Below are 25,874 nucleotides of genomic sequence, written 5' to 3'. Positions count from 1 at the left end.
CGTGCTACACTACAAAAGTAGTGGTACTCCAGATAGTGGAGGAAAGAATAGAGAAGAAGAAGATGGCGTGTCGAAAGTGTTCCACAGACGGGGAAGCTCGGATATCTGGAGGTATGTTGTTCCAGGATATGATGGTGGCTGGGATGAATGAATATTTAAAGCAGTCCAGTCTGGTCCTTATCTGTCTGATGTTATTTGACACGGAACCACGGGTTCAGTGACTGTATATATATATGACATAGAAATATACAGTCAACGTATTTTGACTGCTCAAATAGAACGAGTGCAGTATGAAAGCCAATAACAACTAGTAAAAACCTAAGACAATGTGTGACATACTTGAGGGGGGGGGGGGGGGGGGGCAAGGGGGGTCCCAATAACAGCATAACAGCAAATTGATTTGGCTTATAACAGATAACAAGGAATTAAAATGGACAAATACAGATAACAGTAAATGAAATATTAAAATAAGTCAGGCCCTGGACTGATTGAAAGATAATGTCTCCATCATTATGAAAATCAAGCACAATCCCTTCCGTTGCTGAATTTTTTCATTAATTGTAACTCATTACAATACAGAAACAGGTCCGCAATAAGTGGTGCACAGGTAGTCCCTATTGGAATTCTGATAGCTTGACAATATACGTAAACTCCATAGCAGACAAAAATTATATCTAGTAAAAATTTAAGGGCAGTTATGGTATCAAAGCAGGTCCAATTGACATAGTTCTTTTGTTTGTTATTACTAAAAAATGACTTGAAAGAGTTTGAATATATATATTTGCATTCTGATTTTTTTTAAATGCACGTTCAATGCATGAGATGTGTGATTTTTTTCTTAATAAGACTACGAGGCACAGTGGTATATAGGGTAGAAAAATCAAAGCACAAATTATAAGCATGCAATTTATCAAGTACTTCAAAATAATTTTGTTACTCCAATTATTCCGCTATTTTCAAAGGCCTTATTTGAACAACTTATTATCAGGTTTTTGAGTATACCAAGTGTACTAGTAAGTAGAATACATAGTTTAGTAGTGGAACAATGGCCAGTGGCGGATCCAGGGGGGGGGGGTCCGGGGGTGCGCACCCCCCCTTTATTTTTGCCGATCAATGCATTTGTATCGGGACATATGTTTTGCACCCCCCTTTTGCCCTGGGTGCCCTGGGTTAGCACCCCCCTTTCGAAAATTCCTGCATCCGCCCCTGATGGCTTAAAGTCGAAATAAATCTTTGTTTGTAATGAGTTATGTGCAGCTTCGGAACCCAGTACATGGTTTGAACTTTCATTGTACAATGTATTTGGTTCTGCTTTGAAAAGAATCACAGATCTGAGTCTGTGTACTTTATTATATAAAATGTTAACTGGTAGTAAAGACCTACATGTAGTTCTTAATTGAGATCCTCATCAGATATCCCTGGCCATATATTTTCCTTTTTGTCATATTAATTAAGAAATGCTCGAACTTAATATGTACGTACGGGAAACAAGGAACATTATCCCCATACAAAAAAATAATTCTAAATACATAGATATAGGAAGATGTGGTATGAGTGCCAATGAGACAACTCTCCATCCAAGTAATAATTTATTAAAGTAAACCATTGTAGGTAAAAAAAAACAGCCTTCAACACGGAGCCTTGGCTCACACCGAACAGCAAGCTACATGTTCATAAAAAAATGGATTTTATTACAAAGGATAATCATAAGATATACTGGAATTGTCCTGGATCACACTGATATTAATATGTTTATGTGTTGATCTGTGATGGGTATATATTAATGAAATCCTTCACCGAATACGGGACCACCATATTACTAGTGGTAGACCCCAACGTCCAATAATCTTCAATTTCTACCGAATATGGGCTGTCAAAAAAAATGCTAACATTCCAATTTTCAATAACAGTTAACAGCAAATATATTATCACAATAACAGATAACAAAAAACATATTAGTCCAATAACAGCTAACAATGAATAAGACAATAACAGCTAACAACAAATATATTTTCAGAATAACAGATAACAAAGGATTTCTGTGCTACGTTCTTTAACCATTAAGCTTGCATTACTATTTAAAAAAATATATGATGTGTGTATCTACTGAACATTTCTTTAGTGCCATTGTATGTTGTGTGAATCATTGAATCTACTGAACATTCATTTAGTCACGGTGTGCTATTGATATTTCTATGCCAGTATTTTATAACCATTGTGCTTGAATTACTTTTGCTTTTGTTTATATATATATTTTTTGTTCTTTTCAGTCTTTGTGTATTAAAACGTATTCAACTTATACTTTGTCCCATTTGGATCATGTGGTCAGAAGAACAGAAAAAAATGAATGAAGAGGATCTACTATACACAAAAAAAGCTCTATCTCATTGACAAATCTCTTCATGAATAAAAGTGCAACTGATGTTTTTTTTATCCAATTCACATTTTAATTAATGGTTAAAAAACTTAAAAACACTTTTAAATGAATTTACATTACATTAACTAAATGTCAGTTGCACATTTTAACATGCTATGCTAAATAATACTACAGAAAATGCTATGTACATATACGCATTGTATTACACTATCTAGTCAGTAAGATTTTCTATGGGTCGTTCTTGAAAATACAGTTTTTGTTTCGTTTCCTTGTGTTATGTTTCTACATTAACATGTTTTGTATTGTTATACCCCCGCTTTAAAAAAGGGGGGGGGGGTATACTGTTTTACCTCTGTCTGTCCGTCCGTCAGTCCGTCCATCAGTCCGTCAGTCCGTCCATCAGTCCGTCCGTCAGTCAGTCCGTCCCATGAAACTTTCGTCACATTTTTCTCAGGAACGTCCACCCTTTCTGTAATTTGGTATCAACATTTATATATGTCAGCCATACCGTGTGATGCGTTTTCAGATTCATCACTTGACAACTTCCTGTTTACCGAACACTTGTCTGATTTTACACATGATAGCCAAGTTGAAAATTTTCGTCACATTTTTCTCAGGAACTACAATACAAGGATTTCTGAAATTTGGTTTCAGGATTTATATAAGTCAGCTATACCGTGTGATGCGTTTTCAGATTCATCACTCGACAACTTCCTGTTTACCGAACACTTGTATGATTTTACACATGATAGCCAAGTTGAAAATTTTCGTCACATTTTTCTCAGGAACTACAATACAAGGATTTCTGAAATTTGGTTTCAGGATTTATATAAGTCAGCTATACCGTGTGATGCGTTTTCAGATTCATCACTCGACAACTTCCTGTTTACCGAACACTTGTATGATTTTACACATGATAGCCAAGTTGAAAATTTTCGTCACATTTTTCTCAGGAACTACAATACAATGATTTCTGAAATTTGGTTTCAGGATTTATATAAGTCAGCTATACCGTGTGATGCGTTTTCAGATTCATCACTCGACAACTTCCTGTTTACCGAACACTTGTATGATTTTACACATGATAACCAAGTTAAAAATTTTCGTCACATTTTTCTCAGGAACTACAATACAAGGATTTCTGAAATTTGGTTTCAGGATTTATATAAGTCAGCTATACCGTGTGATGCGTTTTCAGATTCATCACTCGACAACTTCCTGTTTACCGAACACTTGCATATTTTTACACTATTAATATTATCCACTTGCGGCGGGGGTATCATCAGTGAGCAGTAGCTCGCAGTTTCACTTTTTTGTTTTGTTTTGTCATGTTTCATTTCGTTTCGCTATGTTTTGTTTCTGACCAATTTCTCACTTTCCATGCTTTCAGGGGAATCATTGGCCCATGGTCAGGTATTTAAAATATAGGATAATAATCACAGGAATCATTTGATTCTTGACAAAAAAAGTGTTTCTGTTACCATGGGCATTATTTATGAACAAAGCAATACAGATTGCAAATATGCTTTTGCCTGCATGGTGCTTCTCGCACTGATTTTATGATTATCTTCTCTTATTCAGATTGCAGGCCATTTTGATAAAACAAAAGACGTCAATCAACAAAGAAAACAAAGAAAGAAATGTCTGACACATTAACTGATAAACCTTATGAATGTACAGTATGTGGAAAAGGGTTTGGTTCAAGTCGGAATTTACAAAGACATGAGAAAATACATACTTGTGAAAAACCCTATGAATGTACAGTATGTGGTAAAGGGTTTAGTTTGAGTAGTTACTTGAAGGATCATATGAGAACACATTCTGGTGAAAAACCCCATACATGTACAGTATGCAGTAAAAAATTTAGTATGTGTAATTACTTAACTAGGCACATGAAAATACATTCTGGTGAAAAACCCTATGAATGTTCAGTATGTGGTAAATGGTTTAGTGTGAATTATCTCTTGAAGAAGCACATGAGAATACATACGGGTGAAAAACCCTATGAATGTACGGTATGCGGAAAAGGCTTTAGTTTGAGTAATCCTTTGAAGGAGCACATGAGAATACATACTGGTGATAAACCCCATGAATGTACAGTATGTGGTAAAGAGTTTAGTACGAGTAATCAATTAAAAAAGCACATGAAAATACATACTGTTGATCATGGTGATAAAACATATGCATGTACAGTATGCGGTAAAGTGTTAAGTACGATTCATGATTTACATAGACATGTACATGATGTACATACTGAATATAAACCTTATAAATGTGGAGAATGTGGAAAAGACTTTAGTCAGCAACAGTGCTTAATACAACACTTTTATGTGCATACTGAAAAAAAGCCTTTGTAATGTATGTGGAAGAGGGTTTGCTGGTGGTTTGAACTTACAGAGACACATGAAAACACATACTGGAGATAAACCTTAAATAAATACATTGAAATGTGATGTGTTTGGAAATAGATTTAGTCAGAGTCATAGCAGATAAACACCATGTTAGAACACTTTTGTGATTAACCTTTTAAACCTTAATTATGAATGTTATGTAGGTTTTGTTTTTACATTTTGTGTAGTTAAGGAGGTAGACCTAGGTTAAGGGAAATAACTCTTAAAATCATCAGTACGTTTGTGTCAACCATTTTCAAAAATATATTCTAAGCTTCTAGGTTACAGAGATTATTTTCAATCTGTTTCAGGTAAATGCTTTAAATACATTGATGAACTTTACTTTTACAAACGCTTAACTGATTTAAAGAGTTATCTCCCTGAATCAAGGTCAACCCCCTTAAGAAGTCAGTCTCAGTCAATGATAAAAATTTGTAAACACACACTGGTGATTAACTTTTGGTAATGTTATGTAGGTTTTGTCTGTATATTTTGTGTAATAAAGACATCAAACATCATAGCCGAGAGATACCCACTAGTTATAAATCTCTGAAATATGGTATATGAGGTATAGGGTTTTGTTTATTTTAATTTACAGCCCATCACATGAGAAGCATCATAATATGAGACGAATGTGATAAAAGGCTTGGCCAGAGACTGACTGCTTACTTTATATATATGTAATTTTTCAATATGTAATGTATAATGTGACTGTCATTAAAAGTATACATGTAATGTATGTTAACGTCATGTGTTTTAGGATTCTAATGTTATTAAAAGTTTGGACATGTATAAAAATGTCATTAAAGTATAGACACGTATTAAAATGTTATTCACCTTCTCAGTCCACCTCAGAGCAATCAGCTCTTTGATTTGGTTTAACATGTTTAAGATAAAAACAAGAGTATCTGTTTGTTTCAGATGAGGGTGAGTATCAAGGAGCACATCGTGAGTGAGTGCACCCTTGAAGTTTTCTGTAGTAGTGTTTTATAGTAAATTCAGAGGATAATTTGTTCCAGTCTTTGATGGTTTGACAGAAAAAAGAAAATTTATAGCCGCTGCGGTCTTTATTTTTTCATTGAATTTGTCTGTAAGATTCTTTATTGGTGGATCTCGTAGTAGACTGATTCTGTTGTAAAACATTATGCGATGGAATGGCTATATTTTCATGTTCAATGTTGTGGAACATTATAAGTCTCTTTCGTAGTCGGCGTTCGTGTAATGTGTGCCATTTCATGGTGTTGTGATGTCTGTTGCACACATACCTTGCCGCCCAACCATCCAAGATGGCCGCCATGGCTAAAAATAGAACATAGGGGTAAAATGCAGTTTTTGGCTTATAACTCAAAAACCAAAGCATTTAGAGCAAATCTGACATGGGGTAGAATTGTTAAACAGGTGAAGATCTATCTGCCCTGAAATTTTCAGATGAACCGGATTACCCGTTGTTGGGTTGCTGACCCTGAATTAGTAATTTTAAGGAAATTTTGCTGTTTTTGGTTATTATCTTGAATATTATTATAGATAGAGATAAACAGTAAACAGCAATAATGTTCAGCAAAGTAAGATTTACAAATAAGTCAACATGACTGAAATGTTCAGTTGACCCCCTTAGGAGTTATTGTTCTTTATAGTCAATTTTTAACAATTTTCATAAAATTTGTAAATTTTTACTAAAATTTTCCACTGAAACTAATGGGCCAAGTTCATTATGATAGAGATAATTTTAAGCAGCAAGAATGTTCAGTAAAGTAAGATGTACAAACACATCACCATCACCAAAACACAATTTTGTCATGAATCCATCTGCTTCCTTTAATATTCACATAGACCAAGGTGAGCGACACAGGCTCTTTAGAGCCTCTAGTTTTAAATGTGAACATTCTGGAAAGGTTTAATGTGAACAAAATAGGTGTGTTTGTCGAAAAGCAAGGCAATGATATCATCCAATAATATGCAAAAATAAGTAAATTGTAGTTTTTAAAACATGTTATTTATCAGTTAAAATATGCAATAGCTTTAAGTAGTATTGCTAATTTAAACTATTTATTTCAAAAATATTGGTTTATTTAATTTATATTAAGAAGAACTAATTTCTAATAAACTGACAACGCCATGGCTAAAAATGAAAAGGACAAATAGACAATCAATAGTACACATGACACAACATAGAAAACTAAAGAATAAACAACACGAACCCCACCACAAACTACGGGTGATCTCAGGTGCTCCGGAAGGGTAAGCAGATCCTGCTCCACATGTGGAACCCGTCGTGTAGCATGTGAGATAAAAATCCGGTAAATAGTCTAATTCGGTAGGTCACATTTATGAAAGGGAAGGGGATTGTACTTACGACGTAAGGAACATATCCGATAACATTTGTGAAACGGTTATTCCATAACGGTCAACCAAATCGTGATGGCGTCCGTAAAATTTACGAAGAGATGATTTCAACTTTACCCTTTGGAACTCTTGATTTAATAGCTTTCTTGTGAGCAACAACCCTCTATCAAGAAAATCATGATAGGCAATGCAAGCACGGGAATGTCATATCAATTGGGAAGATATATACACCGTATGCAGGTGCTGCTGAAATGTTGCTACTTAGAAATGGAAAGTTCACAATTGGAAAGCTGAAATCATCTCTTTTGTCGTAAAGTTTTGTTTTCAATCGACCCTCATTGTCAATCTCTAGATGCAAGTCAAGATATGAGGCCGACTTAACTGTATCTGTTGTATCCTGGATCTCTAGTTCAATGGGGTAGATGCGTTCGACATAGTCACCAAATTTAGGATTATTTAGTGAAAGAACATCATCTATATAGCGAAAAGTAGAGTTAAAGGCTATTGCTAACTTCTTATCTTTCTTCCTAAGAAGTTCCTGTATGAAGTCAGCCTCAATAATAAAGAAACAAGTCGGCAAGAAGAGGGGCACAATTCGTTCCAATTGGAATGCCGATAGTCTGTTGAAAAATACGTCCTCCGAACGTAACAAATATGTTGTCAATCAAGAAATCAAGCATCTTGATAATGTCAGACTCAGAGAATTTTTTGTTTGAATCAGAGTGATCCTTTACAAAGTAGGATGTATCCCTTCCTAAGACATGACACACCCTTCAATAAATGCAAAGAAAGTCAAAATATCAATGTTCTTACTAGAAGGATACTGTTGCACCGTATTGTCATATTTTTTTTTACTCAAGAACGTCTCATTCTTACCTTTTTTCAATGGGAAAGTATAAAGGAAGCAAAACTATTGTCGTGGCTAAATAACTCTTTAACTGACACAATTTCAATTGTCCAACCCATTAACAGACTTAATTCCCATAAACTTCACTAAAACGTGGTATTATTCACGTTATATAACAATTATGAAATATTTACTAATTGCATTTTATTTTTTAGAACCAAAGTACTATTTTGTGTCCTTTTAAAGAGCGACGAAAGATACCAAAGGGACAGTCAAAGTTTGAAACGCATAAATCTAAAACAAACTGACAACGCCATGGCTAAAAATGATGAAAAAGACAAACAAACAACAGCACACATTACACAACATAGAAAACTAAAGAATAAACAACTCGAACCCCACCAAAAAACTTGGGGTGATGATATTTAAAATTTTTTGTTTCGTCTTTTATTAAAAAAAATTGGTATGCGTATAAGCATGAATACTACATACTTGCGCGACGCCTTTTAGTTTTACTGAAAACTGCGCAGACTATGAAATGTTTTTACAGGTGGAAAATCTTCTAAGATAGATATCATTTTGTCAGACACTTTTCTTTTTTTGATTTGGTTCTTATAATATGCCAAAAATCTGTATTTTTAATAGAGTTTAACATAAAATTGTGCGTTTTACTCTTAAAAGACGTATAACCAACTCGATTAACAGACCACTCGCCCATATAGCCGCATACTCAATATAGATTAACCGACCAATCTCTTGGTTAGCCGAGTGTCGACCGTGTTTTGCGCCAATTACTGTTTTTCAGTGGTATCATTTGCGCCAAATTTTGTTTTCCAAATGTATCCATTGCGCCTATATTCGGAACTCATTTGCGCCAACATTTTTATAAGATATCTTATAAAACTTATATATGAGATATCTTTATAAGATATCTTATATAATCCAGTTTTTATAAGATATCTTATAAACTTTAGAAGATATCTTATAAACAAAATTATATGAAATATCTTATAAATTATATAAGATATCTTATAAACTTTATAAAATATCTTATATACTTTATAAGATATATTATATAGTTTATAAGATATCTCATATAATTTATAAGATATCTTATATATTATATGAGATATCTTATATGTTTTATAAGATATCTTATATAAAAATTATTTATAAGGTATCTCCTAAAGTTTATAAGATATCTTATATATAAATAATTGCATTGAAAATCAAAGTCTCCTTTTATGCTAAGCTTGTGTACACAGCTTCTCATTCACATTTATGCCGCCGCGACAGAATGTCTGAGGGCATATTAATTTACCCTTGTCCATCTGTTCGTCTGGCTATAGATACATGGTTTGTCCGGCTATCTCCTAGAGTTTTGAGCTACAGCTTTAATTTTTTGCAGGATGTTTATATACATACTGAAGGTGTGCATGTTCATAGGACTTTGATTTTAATAAAATATTTTCAAAATGACAGGTAGTTGGACTTTGTCATTTTTTCGTACTATTTGCATAAAGGGAACATGGTTTGTCCGGCTATCTCCTCCTACAGTTTTGGACCTACAGCATTAATATTTGCAGGATGTTTATACTCATAATGAAGGTGTGCATGTTCACTGGATTTTGATTTTCATCAAATATTCAAAAATGACAGGTTGTTGGTTTTATTGTACTAGCTGCATAAACAATGATAAAGGGAACATGGTTTGTATGGCTAACTCCCCATACAGTTTGAGAGCTACAGCTTTAGTATTTTGTAGGATGTTTACGCATAATAAAGGAGTGCATAGGACTTAGATTTTCATCAATATTTGATAATGACAGGCATTTTAATGCCCTGCGATGAATTTTGTATGGTCAGGCGGGGGCATAATTGGTGTCTTACAGACACATTTCATTAAAAATAAAAACAAAAAAACACAACAGTTTCAAGTTGTACTTCAGCATCACTTTTTGTTTCAAAAGTTTGTGGAACTATACTCATGCATATGGCAAGGCAGCTGGGGGCTTCATCCATATCTAGTTATCCCGGTGATTTTGAAAAATCCTCACAATATGCGCACTTTCATATCATTAATTTTAGTCATATTTAATTATTCATTAAAATATACTACATATCACTGTTGATGTTGACAAAACAACTACCCAAAAAGACCCTCCTGTCTGTAATGTTATCATTAATGAGAAAGTTTTAAACCTTTTAAACTATAGAACTGGAAGGAGTGACAAGATGTCGGCGTCGTCCACAAATATTCACTCTGTGGTAAAAGTATTGAAATTTTAATAACTTTATTGAATTATCCTGGATTTCTACCAAACTTTGACAGATACTTGTTAATGTTCATAAGATAGTATCCAGAAGTAAATTTTGAAAAAATGGAAATTCCGTATTTTACTTATAAATGGACTTAGAGTTTTTTTTCTGCCAGGAACCATTACATTCACTCTTCCCTTACCGTACCTACTACTTTTAATAACTTTCTTAAACTATCCTGGGTTTGTACCCAACTTGGATAGAAGCTTGTTTATGATCATAAGATAGTATCCAAAAGTAAATTTTGTAAAAATAAACTTTTTCTGTATTTTACTTATAAATGGACTTTGTTTTCTGCCATGAAACATTACATTCACTCTGTGGTCAAAGTTTTTAAAATTTTGATAACTTTCTTAAACTATCCTGGATTTGAACCAAACTAGGACAGAAGCATGTTTCTAATCATAAAATAGTATCCAGCAGTAAATTTTGTCAAAAAAAAACCACATTTTCCCGGTATTTTACTTATAAATACACTTAGGTTTTCTTCCAGTTCACATTACATACAGTCTGCAGTTAAAGTTTTAAAAAGTTTTTTTTAGATTCTTAAACTATCCTGGATTTTTTTTTTTACTAAACTTGCAAATTGGACAGAAGCTTCTGACAATCAAAAGATAGTATCGAGAGGAATATTCTTATTTATTTTTTTACTCAAATTTGTTAAGTGTGTGATTAACAGCAAAAGTAGGCAAGACACTGGGTTCCGCGAATCCCATAGGATCCCATACAAATTTTATATTCAGTATGAGTTGGACATGAGCATAGATATCATGAAAACGGGATTGCATCTAGTTTGTCGAGTTGACATTGCTAAATTCGTCAGGATTTATCTATTTTTCACAAGTGGGGCGAGTTGGCAAACCTTTCTTTTTAAAGAAATGCAAATCCCAAGGGCAAAAGACTATTTTATTTGAAGAAAACAAAATTATAAATAATTCAAAAGATGTATCAGATATTTTTAATAAATTAATGTTGCTGAGAAGATAGGAAATGATGTTATATATGATCCATTAAACAATCCTAGCATAAATGCCATACCTGAACAAAATCACTTGAAAGCAGATGCTAATTTTAAATTTAAAGGTGACATCAGAAAAAGTGGAAAAAATCATCAATAAAGTTAATGTGAAAAAAGCAACTGGAGCAGATGTAATACCAGCAAAAATAGTTAAAGTAAGTAAATCTGTCGTTGCACCTCAGCTGACCAGTCTTATAAATTTGATTGTGGACACGAGCATATTTCCAGAAGAACTTAAAGAAGCCCAAGTTACACCCTTACATAAAAAGAGCGACTCACTACTGAAATCAAATTACAGACCAGTCCCAGTGTGTTCCCCATTTTTTCAAAATTTTAAATACAGATATTTGAAATACAATTATACGATTTCTTTGATTCCATCTATACATGTGCTTTCCGTAGAGGACATGGATGTCAGACTATGTTGCTCAGATTACGGGAAGACTGGCGTAAAGCTTTAGACAAAAACTTAAAGCTGCAGTTCTTATGGGTTTATCAAAAGCTTTTGACTGCTTACCTCATGAAATTTTACTAGATAAATTACTAGCATATGTATAAAGTAAAATCACAAAAATACTGAACTTAGAGGAAGATCAATTGGGAAAGTCCATAATCACATGGCAAAATCAAATAACAAAACGCATCAAAAACGAATGGACAAGACATGTCATATTCCTGACTTGGTACAGGCATTTTCAAATGTAGAAAATGGTGGATTAAACCTGGTTCTATAGCGCTAACCCTCTCACTTTAATGACAGTCTCATCAATTTCCGATATTTTTACATTGATGTATGGTGTTTCTCCACATTCAGTATCCTTATTAAAATCATATCTTTCTAATAGAAAACAGCAAATTAAAGTAAACGGTGTTCTGAGTAACTGGGCTGACATCCAAAAAGGGATACCCCAAGGCTCTATATTGGGAGGGAAAAGAACCTTTGCAAAAAATCAATCTATACAAATTCAGCAAAATATTTTATCATGTGAAGAAACAGTAAAGTTACTTGGAATTGATATTGATTACCAACTAAAATTTGATGCACATATAAGTAACTTGTGTAGAAAGGCATCACAACAGCTGAATGTTCTCAAGAGAATTGGATCATTTTTAAACAGATTAAATAAACTTGCAATTTTTCATACTTTTATTTTGAGTAATTTTAATTTTTGCTCTTTGGCTTGGCATTTTTGTACAGAGTAAAATTCAAAACAACTTGAAAAAATACAAGAGAGAGCATCAAGATTTGTATATGAAAACTACTTATCATCCTCTGAAACTCTTCTTGAGAACGTGAAGGTTCCAACCCTACAAGTAAGACGCATCAGGACAATGGCACTTCAGACTTATAAAATTTTAAATAATTTGGCTCCTATATGTTTACAAAATTTACTCCAAATTAAACACACTAACTATTCTTTTAGATACAGTAATATTTTGGAAATACCACAGGTAAGAACTACCTCATATGAAAAAAAAATCTTTTAGTTCTGCTGCTGCTTCTTTATGGAATAGCTTACCAGACCATTTCAGGACTGTTAACAGCTTCTCACATGTTATAAGTCTTGTTCAGTCCTGGAGTGGAACAGAATGTTTTTGCTCTTAAAAACTACAAATTTTTAAAAAATTTAGTGCCTCATATATATGTTTTGGTATTTTGCAAGATACATGTATATTATATGCTATTGCTTAGAGTTAATTTTTGGTGCTCGGGTTTTTATTATTTATAGCATCATGCCTTGTTTTATTTGTTATTGCATATGTTTTTATATTTGGTGAAAAGCTCATTAGAGCTTATATTTGTACTGTTTGTCAATATGCTGAATGATCCTGAATCTAAATAAAGTTTTACTTACTTACTTATTTCAAAGGGATTTTTACCATTTTCATAATGATTGAGCAAGTTATCCAATCGGCCTATTTCCAATGGGATTTTCCTTTTTTTCTTAAGCGGGCTAGTTGGTTAACAAAAATGGGGCGATTTTTCGAGAAAAAAAAAGAGGGGTGAGTTAATGAAAAAACTGGGACGATTAGGTATGGGACGAGTTTCCAGTGGGGCGATTTGTTATAGATTATTCATCCTAAGCAATTGTATGTATGTATGTACTCGAGATTCCGCCAATGTAGACGCACCCCTTGATTGACTGCAAGGGTACAGCGGATCCATGTACACTCCCTAAGGATTAATGGAGACGTGTCCTTTACAACACCATCCCACCACCAGAACAATCCCCACCCAACACCGCCCAAGGGAGCGTGTAGGACACCGGGAAGTCTGTTATTATGGTGGAGGAAGCCGAAGTACTCGGAGAGAACCACCGGGCCACTCGGTGGAAACAGACAAACCAGAGAGATATCAGAAGATTGATCTCCTGGTCAAAGTAGGGGACAACTTTGACCAACCGAGGCCCCCAAAGTACCCATTCTAGTTTAAACTCCGGTGTGGGTACCAGAGATGTGTGTGAGAGGGTGAAAATTACCCTTCTGATGTACTGATATTTTTAGCACCCCGAGTGAGAATCGAACTCGGGACCTTCAGCACTGTAGCCATCGGTCTTAACCACTAGACCACGAACTCACACAAATAAAATCCGTATTTTTCACCGTCCTAGTTCGAAATTTATAATATTCATAAGGGAGATAATTTGCAAAACACATGAATTTCTGATATATATATATTTGTTTTATAAGTTTTGCAATTTTAAACTCTCCATTGATTTCAAATGTTCTGGTTTCGACAGACATAAAGATCTTAATTCATGAAATCTAACACCAGCATAGTCCGTCAGTTTCTGAAATTTCGCCATTGCAACCTCTTTATAAAAAGATCTGTTGCTCATGTTGCTGGCGTTGGAGTTATCAAAAAGAAGCTTATACAAAGTTGCTGTCCATCAAACTGTTACTGCCTTAATAAACAAAATATTGCAACATATGTCAAACTTAACCAGTGAGTAAAATAACGATTCAAAATGAAATTGAAACAGCAGTCATATTGATTCATGTCAGAATCATGGTCATCACAAGTCCAAATAATTATGACATCTGGCAAGGCTATTTTAATTTTTTTCTGGGATGCCAGCCTTGCCAGACCTCATAATTATTTGGACTAGGTCGTCACCTTTTCACAATCTCAATCAGAACAAAAACAAACAAATATTTAAAGCATATGTCAAATTGAACAACCACATTTATTGCTTACTGTACTTATTTTTTAATTTTAATTCTCAAAAAAAATGCATGTTTAACCCCGACAAATTTTTGCGCCTGTCCAAAGTCAGGAGCCTCTGGCCTTTGTTAGTCTTGTATGATTTTAAATTTTAGTTTCTTGTGTATAATTTGGAGTTAAGTATGACGTCCTGACTCCAGTATCACTATCACTGAACTAGTATGTATTTTTGTTTAGGGGGCCAACTGAAAGACGCCTCCGGTTGCGGGAGATTCTCACTGCATTGAAGACCTATTTCTGATCTGCTGTTGACTCTGCTCTATTGTCGGGTTTTTGTCTCTTTGACACTTTCCCCATTTCCATTCTCAATTTTAAAAAGTATAAATTGAACAATAACATAATGGTGTGAGGTTTAAAGTAGTTGCCACATCATATTTATTAAAGAAACATAAAACATCACACGGACAAAGCAGTGTAACTATTAAAACTAAAAGATAATACAAACAACACATTGAAAACACCTGAAATAGCAAGAGTCACATAACTGTACACATGTATAAGATAACAAGGAGTCAGCTGCACATGAGATAAGAGAGTTAGTTGCACATGAGATAAGGGAGTTAGCTGCACATGAGATAAGGGAGTTAGCTGCACATGAGATAAGGGGGTTATCTGTACATGAGATTATTTTCAAAAGTCTGCTGTACATTAGATTTAAGACAGTAAGCTGTACATAAGATTACACCAATCAGCTGTACATGAGAAAACATGAGACAGCTGCAGGGGCAGATACAGCCATTTTAAAAGGGGGAGTTTCCAATCTAGGACAAAGGAGGGGTTCCAACTATACATGTATGTCCCCATTCAAATGCATTGATCGTCCAAAACAAAGGGGGGTTCTAAACCCCGGAACCCTCTCCCTGGATCTGCCACTGAGCTGTACATGAGAAAACAAGAGTCAGCTGTAGATAAGATTACATCAATCAGCTAGCTGTACATGAGAAAGCAAGAGTCAGCTGTACAGGAGTGAACTATATTTTATGTAAATGAGATTATATTAATCAGTTGCACATGAGAAAGTCAGCTGTAAATGAGATAATACATTTGGCTGTACATCTTTTTATGACCCCGTCATAGCCAAGGCATTAAGTCTTATCCTTGTCTGTCTGTACAACCATCCATACGTCCGGCGGTACGTCCCAAAGTTGGTTTTTGTTCTCTAACATAAGCTTGCATCAACCAAATATTATGAAACTTATACACAATGCTTATTACCACACAATACAGATCAAGTTCAAATTGGGTGATGTCACTTTTACCGTTCTTGGGTTATGCCCCTTTATAAACATGAACATTGCTGAACTTTTTATGATGTTTTAATAAAAACTTGACTTTTGACAGATTACAGAGTGATACTACAACTATAAGTAAGATTGATATGGAGGATGGATTTGAAGTTGACCTGGTTGATGCATTGAAAACAGTGGTTAAAGACAGTGGATGGCAGTGTCTAGGTTCAGTAACAGATTTAAAGAAAAATAAATGTCAAAGGTAATTAGGTCTCGAAATTCTAGGCATCTTGCAATTGATTGCTAATTCCTTTCAGTAACAAATCTTATAGTTGATTTATGAAATTAATAAGGCCATAAAAAAGATTATGATTGTTTACTCTAGATAACCCTACCTACCCAAAAAACAGCTGTTTAACCAAAATCTTCTATTGTCCCGATGCGAAAAAGTTTGCTTTTAATCAGATAGGCTCAAAGACTAAAAGTAAAACACATACTAATTCAATTTATCTTCATCGAAAAAAAGAAAAGAAAGGAAATGCCTTCCTACCTACCCACTGAATTTACAGTACCGAAGCACCTGCGGGTAATTTGTGTAAATCATTGCACTTCAGCATTACCACCTTTGTCATAGCTATTAACAAGTTAGTTTCAAAATGCCACCATCACACTTCAGCGTGATAAAAACCACACTACAGCATCAAACCATCGGACAATTAGAAGCGTGTCCATCACAGTCAGAGTCAGCCATCATGGAACAGAGTCTTACATATATCTAATACAGGTTACTTTCAGGTTTTATACAGAAGGTCAAGGTCGGAGTGCCATCATGGTACAGTCTTACATATCTAATACTCTGGATACTTTCAGGTTTTATGCAGAAGATGGGGAGGATCTTGTATTGATTTATGTACCAGGTCAAAATACATTTTATTGTATGGATGCTGCATGTTCACATGAAGGTTAGTCAAATATTTTATTTGAATTTTTATGCCCCAGTTATTGGCATTATTTTTTCTGGTCTGTGTGTCCAGTTGTCCGTTTGTCCAGCCTTAGGTTAAAGTTTTTCGGTTGAGGTAGTTTTTGATGTAGTTGAATTCCAATCAACTTGAAACTTAGTACACATGTTCCCTATAATATGTTCTTTCTAATTTTAATGCCAAATTAGAAATTTTACCCCATTTTCACGGTCCAATGAAGATAGAAAATGATAGTGCCAATGGGGCATCTGTGTACTAGGGACACATTCTTGTTTTACACTGGATGGACTGGACCATGGTTTACAGAATAGAGATAAATTGCTTAAAATAGCATGTATGTACAGAAATTAGGATCCCAATCTACACTCACATGTGGTTCGACCTCATATTCTCTTGAACCCTACATAAGTGCATAGAGAACATAGAATAAAACTGAAATCTGTGTATTACTCTATTTATTTCACTTGACTGGGCGGGGTTTAACTGGTTCGCTTATAGTACACCAGTCCATCAATAGGTGTTTTAGGATAAACTCACCAATGAAGTGTCCAGTCATTCTTTTGTAAATTCCTTTGATGACACTGATAGGTGATTAGAAATCAATTATAATTATAACAGCAATCATCCTTATCACACACATCCTTAAATAGACTGCCCTTATGCAAATTAAAACGTAGGCTTCGCCCGATCAGTTGAAATAACATTGGTAATACCGGTAACAAACTTTTAAAAATCAATTTATTGTACAATAGTATTGTCACATTGATTTCTTAACATTTTATATAAATGCATTATAAAAAAGAAACATTTGTAATAAGTTTGAATATATAATAGGTAATAACAATAAAATGATACATTTTCACTTCTAAATGTATTGGAACGTAGGCAATAATTTCTGAGCAATTGGAATAGTAAAATTATTTAATGATGTATGAGTTAATATGATTATGGGTAATAAATCTATATAAAATAGTAGAAATTGGATGATATAGACAGATGTGTATTTTTTTTACAGGTGGACCACTGGAGCAGGGTGACATAGAAGACTTCGATGGAGAACTGAAAATTGTCTGTCCTTGGCACAGCTATGATTTTGACTTGAAAACAGGAATCTCTTCCTCTGGACTACATGTAATATTTTGTTTTGTTGTTGACCTCTATTTAATCTGATATGAATATAAAGGCCCACAAACAGAGTGGTGGTCTCTTGTGGAGAGTTGTCTCGTTGGCAATCATAACACATCTTCTTTTTTTATAATTATTTCATAATCCATTTCTTTCAGACAAAAAATGCAAATTAAAAAAATCACACCTGCTCTATCCCCAAAATATGCAAGTTACACACAGAGATTCTATTTGTAGCACAGACAACAACAATCAAATGAAAATTTGTGTCCCTGGACCTAAGAGTATATAACATTGGGGAGGAGAGGGGCAAGCTAAGTAGTTCATTTGCTGTATCACTGATTGTGAGGTTGAACCCTGCAAAAGGAAGTTTGGAGTGCATCAAATTCCAATCCGATTGACTGGGATTTTTAGTTTTAAATGCCAAGTATATATGGCTTCCGCCAAATTAAAATCAATCTTGATATAAAATATTGCATTGACCTTTGTAATTCTATCCATTCATCCCCCAAAAATAATTTGGTCACATATTGTCCATGTGTTACTGAACTTCAGTTACTTCAAACAGATACTCCATATTTAATAATTAGTTTGCAGATACTGAACTTTTTTTCAAATTTTATCTGTTATGTCTGTACTTTTATCCTTTAAGGTCAGTGGGTTGCATTGATGTACAAATAAGAGGGGGGTTCGGAGGGGTCCTGATCTCGAAATTCTGGGCTTAAAAACATGAAATCCTGAGGTCCCGAAATTAAAGAAATTTAAATCTCAACATCCTGAAATTCAAAAAACGAATTTTCGGATCCCGAAAGGATCAATCCCAAAATCCTGAGCTTAAAAACACCACTCCTGGAGTCCTGAAAAGGGTCTTGCCGTCCCTCTAATATATTTATTAATACCATTGATTTTGATATATATTTCACAATGTTAACAGTTCTAAGATGAACAGATAGAAACATGAAACTGACATTTTTATTTCTTTATTTAGCAAGAAGTTTATCAAGTAGAAGTAGTTGGAGACAAAGTGTATGTGAATTACCCGGAGGACTTGCATACAAAACCAAGTAAAGTGAGTCCCACATCTGCCAGAAAGGGTAAGAACTAGTGTATGTAATATGTGATATAATTCTATTTTTCAAAATGATGATAAGGCCACACCAATTTAATTTCTTGTTCTACGGATTTTTGGACTCCAAAATTTGGGGCGAGCGAGCGATTTGAAAATTTTAATAAAAAAATATTTAATTTGCAAATTTTTGAGGCGAAGCTTGAAAAGTAAAGGCGAGCGATTATAATTTCTTTTGTAAACATAAAATAGTAGGTTTTGACAATATTAAAGCTTGATTTCTCACTTGTACTTTGACATTTCTTTAATTTCTGAAGTATTTTTTCCCTGTTCACCAAGAAATAATTAAATCTGGTCTATGTATGTGTGACTGACAATGAGACAATTCTCCATCCAAGTCATAATCAGTTTGGGGACAACCCCTTAATGTTATAAATATCCCTTTTACATGTTTTATGAGGGATCAATATAAGTTATAATATATTTGTTTGTACAAAAGGGCTCATATTTTCTCAAAGAACTATATATCTATCTGGTATTAAATGGTCAAAACATGTCCAAGAATTTTGTAATATTCCTGGACTTGAACCATGTTAACACATTTACTTTAACAGTTTAATATTATTCAAAATAAGTGGACCCCTCTTTTAGAAAAAGTTGTTTAAAATATGATGTAACTCTCCTCTTTTTGAGTACAAAATTCTAAGTTTTCAAAGGTTTTGTATAGAAGAACTATACAAATCCTTGGTATTTCTATTTTCTTTTCTACAACAGTAAAATGACCCCTTGTCTGAGGGAGGGTTGTTCTCAACCTGATAATAACAAACACAGGTCAAAGTACGACCTTTTACACAGGGCTTTGATACAGACTAAACAGCAGGCTGTAAAGGACCCCAAAATTATTAGCGTAAACAATTCGAACAGGAAAACCAACGATCTAATTTATATATCATGTATATCCAAACGGGAAAATACCAATGAACAACATCAACAAACGATAACTGCTGAACGACAGGCCCCTCAATCAATAAGGACAGGTGCATAAACATGCAGCGGCTATGGATAGTTTGTTTCGCCAGCATACAATATAATTGCAGTTGAAGGCAAATCCTTCAGAAGTTCTTTGTACTTTTTCTAACAACGAACATTTTTTGATAGGGAATATTAGTAAGGGGGAAAGTAACCAATTTTTTGTTCTTTACAGGTATTCCCGCTGATATTAATTTATATTGGAGCACTCCCGCTTTAGATAAATAGGTTTCATGCTGAAACAAATATTCTCACAGATATTTACAGTGTGGTGGGGTGCAGCTTTTATGTTTAAAATCGTTATATACAAGTTAGACTGTGATTTTAAAAACAAATGTTGATATCTTTTTATAATATTTACAAAAAAACGGTGCGGGAAATGGACATGATTACATTTCCGGATGCGGGTAGCAGGAATATAAAAAAAATAAAAAAATTCTGTTTTGAAAAAAATAGGTGCGGGCGGGTCCGTCGAACAAGGAATCAAATTGGTGTGGCCTAAAAAGAAAATTTGTGTGTTTCTTGTTCTGCATAGAAATAAGAAGATGAGCTATGATTGCCAACAAGACCATTTATTGGGATTTTTATGCCCCATTTATGGGCAATATGTTTTCTGGTCTGTGTTTCTGCTTCTCTGTTTGTCCATCCGTCTGTTCGTTTGTTCGTCTGTCCTGCTTCAGGTTAAAGTTTTTGGTTGAAGTTGAAGTCCAATCAACTTGAAACCTTGTACACATGTTCCTTATGATATGAGCTTTGTAATTTTAATGCCAAAAATAGAGTTTTTATATATCATTTTCACGGTCCACTGAACATACAAAATGATAGTGCAGATAGGGCATCTGTGTACTGGGGACACATTCTTGTTTATGTATTATTTTACTTCATTATAAACCTATATAGAATTTATTTTACACTGCTTCTCATGTTGACCTTGTTCCTGTCAAAGGTTGTGGTTCTTTCCCTGCATTTCAGCTTAATCCCCCAATAAAACTGTTCGCCTCAAAGAATAGTTAGAGGGCAGTTGAATGACCTGTGGCTAATTAAATACATCTTCAGGACACGCATATGATAATGTGATATGAATATCAACCTTGCTATGTACACACAGGGCAAGATTTTTATCAGGCTAGTTCACAAGGTAATAGTCTGCAAAAAGATATGTCATTCTACCCAGAGAAATTATTCTAACTTTGAGCTGACCACCCTTTGCTCTTACTCTTAAATACGTGTGCACAGTGAATTTTAAGTCTTTGGTTTGACACGGCTGAGGATGAAACCCACAACCATCATGATTTATTTTGGGAAATGTTTTTCTGCATGCATTGTTTCACAAAACTCTGGTCTACCTAAATTTTACAGCAATGAAAGTTTTATGTTAGCTAAATGTATTGCTCTCATCCGTGTTAGTTTTTAGGTGATGAACCAAAAATAACAGAAAGTATAGAAGATACAGACACACTGAGTTATTGGGCTGTCAAGATTCTCAACACAGGAGACCCTGATGAAAAGGTTAGTCTAGTTTTATGTCAGACACCCTTAGTTATTGGGCTGTCAAGATTCTCAACACAGGAGAACCTGATGAAAAGGTTAATCTAGTTTTATGTCAGACACTCTTAGTTATTGGGCTGTCAAGATTCTCAACACAGGAGATCCTAATGAAAAGGTTAGTCTAGTTTTATGTCAGACACTCTTAGTTATTGGTCTGTCAAGATTCTCAACACAGGAGACCCTGATGAAAAGGTTAATCTAGTTTTATGTCAGACACCCTTAGTTATTGGGCTGTCAAGATTCTCAACACAGGAGAACCTGATGAAAAGGTTAGTCTAGTTTTATGTCAGACACTCTTAGTTATTGGTCTGTCAAGATTCTCAACACAGGAGACCCTGATGAAAAGGTTAGTCTAGTTTTATGTCAGACACCCTTAGTTATTGGGCTGTCAAGATTCTCTACACAGGAGAACCTGATGAAAAGGTTAATCTAGTTTTATGTCAGACACCCTTAGTTATTGGGCTGTCAAGATTCTCAACACAGGAGACCCTGATGAAAAGGTTAGTCTAGTTTTATGTCAGACACCCTTAGTTATTGGGCTGTCAAGATTCTCAACACAGGAGAACCTGATGAAAAGGTTAGTCTAGTTTTATGTCAGACACTCTTAGTTATTGGGCTGTCAAGATTCTCAACACAGGAGAACCTGATGAAAAGGTTAGTCTAGTTTTATGTCAGACACTCTTAGTTATTGGGCTGTCAAGATTCTCAACACAGGAGAACCTGATGAAAAGGTTAGTCTAGTTTTATGTCAGACACTCTTAGTTATTGGGCTGTCAAGATTCTCAACACAGGAGAACCTGATGAAAAGGTTAGTCTAGTTTTATGTCAGACACTCTTAGTTATTGGGCTGTCAAGATTCTCAACACAGGAGACCCTGATGAAAAGGTTAGTCTAGTTTTATGTCAGACACCCTTAGTTATTGGGCTGTCAAGATTCTCAACACAGGAGACCCTGATGAAAAGGTTAGTCTAGTTTTATGTCAGACACCCTTAGTTATTTGGCTGTCAAGATTCCCAACACAGGAGAACCTGATGAAAAGGTTAGTCTAGTTTTATGTCAGACACCCTTAGTTATTGGGCTGTCAAGATTCTCAACACAGGAGACCCTGATGAAAAGTTTAGTCTAGTTTTATGTCAGACACCCTTAGTTATTGGGCTGTCAAGATTCTCAACACAGGAGACCCTGATGAAAAGGTTAGTCTAGTTTTATGTCAGACACCCTTAGTTATTGGGCCGTCAAGATTCTCAACACAGGAGACCCTGATGAAAAGGTTAGTCTAGTTTTATGTCAGACACCCTTAGTTATTGGGCTGTCAAGATTCTCAACACAGGAGACCCTGATGAAAAGGTTAGTCTAGTTTTATGTCAGACACCCTTAGTTATTGGGCTGTCAAGATTCTCTACACAGGAGAACCTGATGAAAAGGTTAGTCTAGTTTTATGTCAGACACCCTTAGTTATTGGGCTGTCAAGATTCTCAACACAGGAGACCCTGATGAAAAGGTTAGTCTAGTTTTATGTCAGACACCCTTAGTTATTGGGCTGTCAAGATTCTCAACACAGGAGACCCTGATGAAAAGGTTAGTCTAGTTTTATGTCAGACACCCTTAGTTATTGGGCTGTCAAGATTCTCAACACAGGAGAACCTGATGAAAAGGTTAGTCTAGTTTTATGTCAGACACCCTTAGTTATTGGGCTGTCAAGATTCTCAACACAGGAGAACCTGATGAAAAGGTAAGTCTAGTTTTATGTCAGACACCCTTAGTTATTGGGCTGTCAAGATTCTCAACACAGGAGACCCTGATGAAAAGGTTAGTCTAGTTTTATGTCAGACACCCTTAGTTATTGGGCTGTCAAGATTCTCAACACAGGAGACCCTGATGAAAAGGTTAGTCTAGTTTTATGTCAGACACCCTTAGTTATTGGACTGTCAAGATTCTAAACACAGGTGACCCATATAGAAAGGTAGTTTTGATTTGCAATTTTTATTGGTGCATGCCTTACTATAGAAAAGGGTAGTATGGTGTAAAAAGAAGGTGTTACTAGATATATAGTTACTGTAAACCACTAAATTTGTGGAGATAAGTAAAAACAAATGCCAATTTAAATCCTTGTGAATATGTAAAAGTTAAATCTATCTTTATGTATATAAAAATACACCATTTTTATGCCCCACCTACGATAGTGTATGTTTCAGGTTAAAGTTTTTGGTCAAGGTAGTTTTTGATGAAGTTGAAGTCCAATCAACTTGTAACTTAGTACACATGTTTCCTATGATATTATCTTTCTAATTGTAATGCCTAATTATATTTTTTATCCAATTTCACGGTCCATTGAACATGGGAAATGATAGTGCGAGTGGGGCATCCGTGTACTTTGGACACATTCTTGTTACCTAGTACTATGTCAAAAAATCTTAAAAATTAATAACCACAAAGTTGGCAAAAAAATCCAAAAAGTGATATAAAGTAAGAGTGAAAACAAATAGAAGTAGTTACACATTTTGAACATGTTGGAGGCATCACTTTTACAGCTCTCTAGTGATGTCCATTTAAGAAAAATTATACTTTTGTACAAGTGTTTTGCATATTTTTTACATAGAATAAAATGTTGTTGTATATACGTTTATCTACATTTCTTAAAGATCAAGTTAACATTTGATGTTGGTGAAAAATGGCAAAAAAAGGAGATAACTACGCTTGGTCACATGATACCACCTGACCAACCAAAACGTGCAGACCAACTGAATATTGTGGCTCCTGGAAAAGAAAAGAGGAGAGGAAAAGGTGGCAGTCTGGTAATTATCATTTATTTGTATTACTGATTCAAGAACAGTATATATTTATTATATAAAGTAAAACCAAAAAACCTTGAAAAGGTAAAAAAAAATTTAAAATAGTGAATTAATAAAAAGTGGTATAAGATACAAATGTCAATCCTATAACAAAAAAAAAAATTCACATTATTTGATTAAAATATCAATATATTCAACACTGATAACTGCAAAAATTATATAGAAATGTGCCATCCCTAGGATCTTGTTTGACTGGAACTAAAACCATCTATAGCTAAAGTGGGGCAAATGTTTGACTATACTTGATGTAAACATTCGTAGCCATGTCTGCACAGAAAATGGGTAGTTAAATTCATTAATTAGTTTAGAGGAATGTCATGGTCTCTGCGTGTTAAGAATGCTTGCAACATCATTTATAGGAGTCTGTTGTGGCCTTTTAATTTGGAAGGCTTATTTTCTGCTCGTATCCAATATACCCTCATGAAGAAAACCTCATGTAATCATCAATTACCTATTAACATGATTAATAAATTTAAAAAAAAATGAAAATTGTTTTAGTTTATTTTATGCTGATTGAACAGAAATTTTGACATTTACACTAGGGGCAGTTCCAGAAAACACTATGTCCCTCCCAGAGAAGGGAAGTTTTTTTAATATTATGTGGGTGATTGTATTTGAAATACAGGAGGACATAGTATTTTCTGGAACAGCCCTTATATTTTTCTTGTATTTTTACAGGCCAGCAGAATATCCAATCTGCATTCCCTAGCTAATATAGAACAATGGGCTGTAGATTTGTCGTGGGATATTGTTGTCAGGTTTGCCCATGTGACGGTGGATGGTCAACAGTTGCCACAAGAATTCTTTGATGACTTTATACAGGTGGCAATAGATGAAGCAAAGGTAACTACTGTAAATTCAGAAATTATTGCGATGTTTTTATTATTGATTAAAATGCAACAGGTTTATAAACACAATAATGTAAACTAGCATTTTGAATTTTTTTATATGAATTAAACATGTGCAGGATTTTTTTCAATATAGCAAAAAAATAAAAAATCCCATTTAGTCTAAAATAAAATCACAATAATAAATGCATGCAATAACTTCTAAAATTACAGTTTATTTAATACAGGAAAAATTGGGGTAGCATTACGAAAAAAAATTAGATTTTTAATGGGACTGTTTTGGGTAAAACAGAGTATAGTATATAGGCCATTTTTGATACCTTTATATGCAACACAATAAAAATACAACTGTTTCATTCAAAATTTATTTGAAGTCATATTAGAGAAATTAAAAAAAACTTACAAGTTCTAAATTTCTTAATTTCGATACACTCATTTATTTGAGTAAAGATTGTTACACAGATATGTGGGTAAAGTGGGTAACAAGGTAATTTGCCTTTTTCTTGAAAAAAGCAAAACAAAAAACTATGTACTGTGGATTCATTATTATTTGTTGGATACCTATTTTCGAGGATTTCGTTGGGACAAGCAAACCACGAATTTAAATGTTCAACGAATTACAAATTTGTTGTATGATTATATGCAGACTTTTTGGAAACCATGAATTAAAATATCCA

The 25,874-nt window shown here is 34.3% G+C and overlaps 1 protein-coding gene across 2 annotated transcripts in view; it reads left to right on the top strand.

Moving 5' to 3' along the window:
- Positions 1-25,874, top strand: part of LOC143052513 (uncharacterized protein HI_0077-like) — a 52,284-nt gene that overhangs the window by 15,731 nt on the left and 10,679 nt on the right. Inside the window, exons 1-8 of one of the 2 annotated variants that reach the window (XM_076225560.1) lie at positions 13,941-14,241; positions 15,862-16,011; positions 16,620-16,711; positions 17,745-17,860; positions 18,843-18,948; positions 21,364-21,458; positions 24,140-24,292; positions 25,028-25,192. In XM_076225560.1, coding sequence (XP_076081675.1) covers positions 14,054-14,241; positions 15,862-16,011; positions 16,620-16,711; positions 17,745-17,860; positions 18,843-18,948; positions 21,364-21,458; positions 24,140-24,292; positions 25,028-25,192 — 1,065 coding nt within the window. In that variant the 5' untranslated portion in view covers positions 13,941-14,053. Of the gene's footprint in view, positions 1-13,940; positions 14,242-15,861; positions 16,012-16,619; positions 16,712-17,744; positions 17,861-18,842; positions 18,949-21,363; positions 21,459-24,139; positions 24,293-25,027; positions 25,193-25,874 lie in introns of those variants that run through there. The other variant, XM_076225561.1, reaches the window with a different exon arrangement.

The sequence above is a fragment of the Mytilus galloprovincialis genome, chromosome 11 (genome assembly GCF_965363235.1).
Source record: "Mytilus galloprovincialis chromosome 11, xbMytGall1.hap1.1, whole genome shotgun sequence".
Classification (NCBI taxonomy): Eukaryota; Metazoa; Mollusca; class Bivalvia; order Mytilida; family Mytilidae; genus Mytilus; species Mytilus galloprovincialis.
This window is presented reverse-complemented; position numbering and strand designations above follow the sequence as displayed.